At 46.8% G+C, this 8182-nt stretch overlaps 1 protein-coding gene across 1 annotated transcript; it reads left to right on the top strand.

Annotated features, from left to right (window-relative positions):
• Nucleotides 1-5014: 5014 nt before the first annotated feature.
• Nucleotides 5015-7144, top strand: LOC141023063 (uncharacterized). The gene is made up of 8 exons (XM_073499371.1): nucleotides 5015-5434; nucleotides 5615-5689; nucleotides 5885-6016; nucleotides 6065-6184; nucleotides 6340-6492; nucleotides 6594-6772; nucleotides 6878-7010; nucleotides 7100-7144. Exons 1-8 carry the CDS (start codon nucleotides 5015-5017, stop codon nucleotides 7142-7144), a joined length of 1257 nt encoding a protein of 418 aa, XP_073355472.1.
• Nucleotides 7145-8182: the final 1038 nt, after the last annotated feature.

Raw genomic sequence — 8182 nt, 5'->3', positions numbered from 1 at the left:
ACCCCGGGGGCTCTCCGCAGTAGGGAGTCCCCTCCCACGTGCTAGTGGAAGCACCATGCTCCGTGCTGGCAGTCTACATTGCCGAGGGGCGGCTATGCCCGTGCAAGTGCGGAAGCGCTATGCTCCGCGCTGGTGATAAACAACTGAGGGCGGCCCCATGGCCGTATCAACCTCAGGGAGCCCTTGAGCTCAGTGCCTAGCCTCACCGCGCTGCTTTGCCCTCGGGAGGGTAGCGCGAGGGGGCTGGGCACGGGGGCTGTGCTCCGGTCACGCCTGACGTACGCCCCACTAGGTCCCTCGGACCTGGTCGTCGCGCGCCCCTCCCGAACGAAAGCCCGGCGAGGATAGGTATGAGGTCTGTTCGTACGTCAAGGGGGACCCTTGGGCATCGCAACCCAAGGGCCTAACTGGTCACGTAGCCCCTCACCCCCTGGCCTCGTCCTGGTGTTCCGATCGAGTCAGCGGCGACTGAGGTATGTGCGGGGCCGGGCCCTGCCGACGCAGAACGCTAAGGCCTGCTCTTGCATTTCCTTCCCAAAGGTCGTTTGAGCGTCAAGGGGGACTCCTGAGCATCGCGTCTCAGGAGCCTAACTGGCCATGTAGCCCCTCACTCCTTGGTCCCGTCCTGGTGTTCCGGATGGCCTAATGGTGGCTGAGTTATGCGCGGGGTCGGGCCCTGCCGATGTAGAACACTAAGGCCTATTCCTTCATCTCCTTTCTGTAAGTTGTTTGCACGTCAAGGGGGACTCCTGAGCATCGCGACTCAGGAGCCTAAATGGCCATGTAGCCCCTCACCCCTGGCCTCGTCCTGGTGTTCCTGTCGAGTCAGCGGTGGCTGAGGTATGCGCGGGGTCGGGCTCTGCCGACGTTGTCGGCATTCTGGGAACGGGGGTCCCCAGACTTGCCTACCTGCGGCCCACGGTGTGGCTCCACCAGCGGCCCCGTACGGCCCATGTTCACTGGCAAACACCCAAGACCCTCGCGAGGGGCCAAGCCTCACGAGGCGGACGACACAAGACCTCCTCAGGGGCGGCCTCACCAGGCTGGCTCGCAAGGGGCGGAGAGATCAAGGCAAGGGGCACCTCGCGAGGTTCCTGTGACGCAAGCCATGACGACCGGCGCCAGGTGGGCACCAGGCAGGCGCCAGCGCGCGCAGTGTCCTCGTTTCCTCTTTGGTGCTAAAGAGGCAAGCGCAGGTGAGGAGTCCCGAGGCATCAGGCAAAGCTTTCCATATCGGTGCAACGAGACCAAGACCAGCAGGACGGCAGGACAGAGGTCACCGTCGAGCCCAAGACGGCGTCACCACCAGAGCCTTTGGCAGGCGAAGACTACTTTTGTCAGGATAACTTGTACTAGCTGTCCCCCTTCAAACTTGGCCGTTGTGGGATCCCTTCCCGCTCAATATTTGGGAAGAGGACCCATGCCTCTATAAATAGGACTAGCCACCACCGTAGGAGGCAAATCATCTTGGATCGGATCCATTCCATCCTCACACCCACCAGCTCACCAAGCACAAGAACACCTCTCCTCGGGAGGCTGTTCTTCCCTTGTAACTGTTCATCCTCAGCCCAAGAGGCAATCCACCACACCACACTGGAGCAAGGTATTACACCACAACGGTGGCCCGAACCAGTATAAATCTTGTGTCCCCGTGTTCTTCGAGTTCGTCGAGCTAGGCCGTGGATCCTTGAGCGAGCGAGCCATTGAGGGAGAGAGAGATCTTCGTGGGCACCCCAGTGTTCGAACCTCAAGGGTTTTGCCGGAACCCGAAATCCGACACCGCCCACATTGCTCCAATATCCTCCTCTTCCTTCCAAAGAAAACCCCAACTCATCTATGCTGCCGCCGGCCATGGCGAACTTCGAGCTCGACCCACATCGCCTTGTGCCGGCTGGCCACCACATCATCGATGGTGGGGATCGGCGTCTCCACTCACCTTCTTCACGCCAGCAGCTCGTCCCCCCGTCGCCGTGAAGATTACATGGTTGCTGAGGTCATGCCTGCACCAGAAGGACTGCTCGGGCCAGTAAGGGAAGAGATTGTTCAGTTTCTTCAGAACAGAGGTACTCTGGTCCGCTCTGCTCAACCATGGTTTCATGGGGTTGGTTTATTCCAGGTTCGGGATCCTTTTGTCAGATATACGTTGATTCAGCATGCTCCGTTTCCTCTGGGCAATGATCGTTTCGTTAGATTCATGAAACATGATGAGGGAGAGAACTTCAACGGGAATCATGGTTTTCGTAAGGGCTGGCTCATGTTCGTTGGTATTCCTCTAGATTACCGCACAACGGAGTATATCTCGCAAGCAGTAGGCACTTTTGGGAAATTTCACTCTTGGGATAGTGAAGATCCGTACTTGGTTGATACTTTGGTTGAGGCAAGCTTTCCTGACACGCCTCTGGTGCCACGAGATGTACTCTTTGGAGATTATGCTGAATGGGGGGGGGGGAGCTCAGGTTTCTTGGACGGCTGCTTGTTATATGCTAGGGGCAGATTTCACTGATCAGATGTCAAATGATGAGGATCCAATGCCTTTGGATGGCAACCCTCACCCTATGCCTGGACATTTACTGCGTGATAATCTACCTTTTGTTCTTCCTCCATATCCAATGTTGGGGTGGAATGATGCACCTGTTGCCCCTCCACCGCCACCAAAAAACATTGTAGATGATGGTTGGGAAAATGCACATTGGGGGGACAATGATCAGGAGCTCGATCATCCCCCACAGCCTGCTGTGCCGGATCAAGACCAAGTTTCAATAGTTATTGATCAGCCAGAGGGTTCTGGGTCAGTTGAGCAGCAAATTCAGATTGAACAGCAGCACCAACACCACCCTATGCCTGAGCAACACTTACAGGTCCAAGAGCAGCCTGCCGTTTTGGAAAATCCTTTGGCTATTGTTCCATATCAGCCACCTGTCATACAGCATCACTAGATCTTCATTGGGATGGCCATGATTGTGGCTGGGCCTCCAATCCCTCCTGAGATGATCTGGAAGAGATCATTTGAAAACTTGATGTCTGATTTCTCTATCAAGGATGTGCTCAGGTCTATCTTCTTTAAGCCCCTGGGTACAGTTACATATTCAAAGTGCACGTGGTCCATTGCATTTGATGATTCCCAGAGGATGTCTCTGTTGGTGCCAAGATTGCCCAGCATTCTACCTCATAGAAAATCTTTTGTGACTAAACGCCCAGTTGCCAGATCTTTGTTTGGAGGTTTACTTGAGGATGTTTTATCAGGTACTAGTAATGATGTATCTGCACATGCTATGACTGGAGAGGCTGTGCCTGAAGATGTGGTGCCTGGTGGCTCAGAGGAGATCTCTATTTCCTCTTTTGTGGTTTTTACAGCTAAATCGCAGAACAAGCAAAAGAATCAGAGAGGGAGAAGGAAGACTTCTGCCCCCTTGGTGGACACTTCGGTGAGAAGGTGTACGAGAAGCGCGGCAAAGCTGGATGGTTTTAAACCTGTTATCTTTGAGCAACTCTCCCTTCAGCCCACTAAAAGGCGTCCTCGTTCCAAGCCCATAGAAGCGAAGGCCTAGCCCACTACTGAAGATGCAGGTGGCAACGACAAGTCTGAAGATGTTCCTCCACACACGCCTCTCAAGGTGCTGCAAGCCATCGGTGCGGAGCTGGAAATCGATCCCAAGCAGCTATCTAGGGATAAGCTTACGGCTAATCCCAAGGATGACTCCTCCTCCCCCAGTGCTTGAATGTTGATGTTTAAAACTTTATCTAGGTGTAGCGAGCCTGTCAAATTTGCTTTCTTTTATGTCATTCAAAAACTTATGCAGTATGGTCGAGACTGGGTGCTTTTGGTCTGCTATGACTTGGGATGTATGGCATTGCATGTCATACTGTTTCTTCTGCACTCTTATTTGTTACTTTATGAATCGAATGCCCATGCGTAACTGGAAGGTACTTTGTTGGAATGTCCATGGATTGAATTCTGAAACACGGCAGCGTTCTGTTAGAGAGAAAGTGACTGAAAGTCAGTGCAGTTGTGTGCTTGCAAGAAACTAAGCTCTCTGATTGCTCTCGTAATTTAATAAAGAGCATTTGCCCTGCGGGTTTTGATCAGTTCATCGAATCTCCCTCAAGAGGAGCTTCTGGTGGCATTTTGACTGTGTGGCGTTCTGATATTTTTTTGGGTACTTTAATAGAAGTTAAACCCTTTGGTATTGTGATCAGCTTCAAATCTGTGCATAATGATGATCAATGGTTTTTGCTAAATGTTTATGGGCCTTGCCAGGGTGTAATGAGAGATGAGTTTGTTAATTGGCTCTACAATCTCCAAGTAGAACATGAGCAGAAATGGATGCTGTTGGGAGATTTCAATTTCATAAGATCTATGGATAATCGAAATCTTCCTGGTGGAGATGTCTATGATATTTTCATCTTCAATGAGATCATAGGCCATTAGGGTCTGTTGGAACTACCTCTCAAGGGAAGAAGATTCACCTGGTCTAACATGCAGAATATTCCACTCCTTGAACAATTGGATTGGTTTTTTACCTCTGCTAGTTGGATCAGCCAGTATCCCAATACACAAGTCACACCTCTTGCTAAAACTGCCTTAGATCATGTTCCTTGTGTAATTTCCAACTGCACCACCATCCCAAAGGCTCATATTTTCAGATTTGAAAACTATTGGGTGCATCAACCTGGCTTTATGGAATGTGTACAGGAGGTTTGGAACAAAACTTTTGACAAAACTCATATCTCAGCAATTATTGTGGACAAATTGTTATCATTGAGGTTTGCACTTAAGAAATGGCAGAAGGGTCTGTCCCATATTAAAACACTGATTGAGAAGTGCAATTGGGTTATCCTCTGGTTAGATAATTTGGAGGATCTAAGGCCCTTGTTTAGAACTGAATCCAATTTCAGGAAGGTGGTGAAGATGCATCATGAGCACCTTCTGCATTTGCAGTTTTTATACTAGAGGAAAAGATGCACTATTAGATACATCAAAGTGGGAGAAGAAAACTCAAAATTCTTCCAAGCCATGGCAACTGAGAGATATAGGAAGAATTCTATTGCTAGCCTGCAGCTGTCTGATGGTACAATTTCTTCAGATCATGGGAAGATGGCCAAGGAATTTTTGGAGACTTTCAAGAGTAGAATGGGAACTATCAAACCAATTTTGTTGGGCAATGACATTATCTCTCTTATTCCAAAAGTGCAGGGGCTTGAGGTGCTCACAAAACCTTTTGAGGTAAAAGAAATTGAACATGTCATTAAAGATTTACCCATTGATAAGGCACCTGGGCCAGATGGCTTTAATGGGCTTTTTATGAAGAGGTGTTGGCCTATTATTTCAAGTGATTTCATTAGGCTGGTGAAGGAATTTCATGCTGGCACTGCTCATTTGGAAAACCTCAATGAGGCCTTCATTACTTTGATCCCTGAAAAGCAAACACCTGAGGTTGTTGGAGACTTTAGGCCAATTTCTTTGACCAGTGTGGGGCTGAAGTTTCTCACTAAGCTTGCAGCTAATAGGTTTCAGGAAGAAATCACCAAATGTGTTCATAAAAATTAGTATGGATTTATTAAGTCAAGAACAATTCAGGATTGTATTGCTTGGACCTTTGAGTATATCCATCAGTGCAACCAATCAAAAAAGCCAATCATATTGCTCAAGCTTGACTTTGAAAAGGCTTTTGATTCTATTCAGCATGAGGCAATTATAAAGATCCTGGTGGCAAATGGTTTTGACAACAAATGGATCACCTAGGTTCAGCAGCTGCTGTCATCTGCAACTTCTTCCATTTTGTTGAATGGTGTACCTGGAAATCACTTCAAATGTAAGTGTGGTGTAAAGCAAGGTGATCCTATCGCACCTCTGCTCTTTGTGATTGCTGCTGACCTTTTGCAGACCATGATTAATGGTCTTCTGCGTCGTGGCTTACTTTCTTTGCCTTTGGCAACACATGATCCTGACTACCCAGTGGTGCAGTATGCACATGATACCTTGCTTTTTGTGTCTGCTGATACAGCTCAATTGGAGGTTCTGAAAGTAGTATTGAATTCATTTTCTTTGGCAACTGGTTTGCAGATTAACTTCCACAAATCTTCAATGTACCCAATTAATGTGGAAACCACTGTTGCCTCTGCTCTTGCTACACAATTTGGTTGTCAGTTAGGTTCAATGCCTTTCACATATTTGGGATTGCCTGTGGGTACAACTCGGCCCAAAATTATTGATCTACTACCTTTAGTAGACTGCATGGAAAGATGGCTAACTGCTAGCTCATGGTTTCTGCCCCAAGGTAGCAGGTTGCAGCTAGTAAACTCTGTTATCTCCTCACTGCCCATATATTTCCTTTGTAGTCTGTCAATACCACATGGTATCCTGAGGCAATTGGAAAGAATTCAGAGGCAGTGTCTATGGAGGAAATATGGTCAGGAGAAGGGGCATTCTTTGGCTGCCTGGCCTGGTCTGCAGGCCCAAACTTAAGGGAGGACTTGGAATACTCAATCTGGGTCTGCAAAATGATGCCCTGCTTATTAAATACCTCAACAAATTTTATAACAGAGCAGATGTACCATGGGTTCACTTGGTTTGGGACTCTTATTACTTTCAGAGAGTTCCTCATGACACTATCCTATGTGGTTCTTTCTGGTGGAGAGATATCTGCAAATTAATGGACAAATTCAGGGCTGTTACTTCTGTTACAGTTGGAAGAGGAGATATAGTGCTCTTCTGGTCTGATCATTGGGAGATTAATAACTCATGCATTCCTCTTCAAGACAGATTTCCAAGGTTCTTCTCTTTCTGTCTGCAGAAGAATCTCTCTGTTATCGAAGTGTTACAAGCAGGTGATTTACAACATATGTTTTCTTTGCCTCTGTCTTAATTGGCTTTTAGGGAGTTTAACCAACTATCAGGCATTTTGGCTGAGATCTCCCTGGACATTGATTGCAATGACACCTGGGCTTGGAGGCATGGGAAGAAAGCTGAATATACAGCAAAGAAGTACTATGATTTTGTTCATCAACCAGTGCTTATCAATCCCATACTGAGTTGGGTCTGGAAAAGTTGCTGTACCATGACAATTAAAATGTTTGCCTGGCTTATCATTATGGACAGAGTCAACACCAAGGATATGATGCAGCGCAGGCATTGGAGAATTAATGATGGGCCTGAGTGTGTTCTTTGCCTAACTGGAGTGCTTGAGGACAGGAACCACCTTTTCTTCCAATGCAACTTTAGCATGAGAATTTGGAATTATCTCCAAGTAACCTGGTTGGATAGCAATGACATGGTGCAAATTGCCTTACACGCCAGGAAGGATTTTAATAAACCCTTCTTCTCAGAAGTAGTCTTCCTTGCATGGTGGAACATTTGGAAAGTCAGGAATGATAGAGCCTTCAGGCATATCAGGCCTACTTTCAGGCAGTGAGGAATGGGTTTATACATGACATCACTCTCCTATCCCACAGGATCAAGACCAGACATAGGGATGCTCTGCTCAAATGGATTGACTTCCTGCCTCCTTGAGGTGTACCACGGATGTTCTTTTCTTTTCTTTTCTTTTCATAGCTTTAGCCCCTAGTGCTTCTCTTTTTAGCTTAGTGTAGCCTACCTTGTATAGTCTTTTCTTTTCTGTTTTGTTCCTCTCCTTGAAGAACCTTTTGTACCTTTTTTCCAGCTTTAATAAAATGTTGTGGGTGTAAGCCCTGCAGTCTTCCAGGTCAAAAACAACTTACACAAAGCACACCGTTAAATTCGTGTGTGAAAGGAGCTTTCAATGATATAATTTTCACATTGTGCATGTCATGTACTATTAATCTTGTCAATAGTCAAAGGCGGTCTTAAAAAACGCATTAGGCCCTATATAGATGGAAGGAGGGAGTATGAATCCATGTTATGTCCAATTAAATTTTTGTGCTGGCTGTATAATGCATGTAATCTACTCATACCAACATTTTAGTGCATTCCAAATGTTTATACTACCGCTGCAATTCGAACTGAATTTGAATTCATTTCTCTATTTCAATAAGAATCTATAATCATGATTGTTGCCAACTTCAACCATCATTCGTGTATTACCTTAACAACACACCACATGATTACAATAGAGATAGATATGAACTATGTGTACTATATGAACTCGAATTCAATTTTTTCAATACACTTGATGTTGATTCCAAATAATAGTACATTTGATGT

The sequence above is a fragment of the Aegilops tauschii genome, chromosome 5 (assembly GCF_002575655.3).
Source record: "Aegilops tauschii subsp. strangulata cultivar AL8/78 chromosome 5, Aet v6.0, whole genome shotgun sequence".
Lineage (NCBI taxonomy): Eukaryota > Viridiplantae > Streptophyta > Magnoliopsida > Poales > Poaceae > Aegilops > Aegilops tauschii.
Note: the sequence above shows the minus strand (reverse complement) of the source record. Positions and strands in the feature narration are given on the sequence as shown.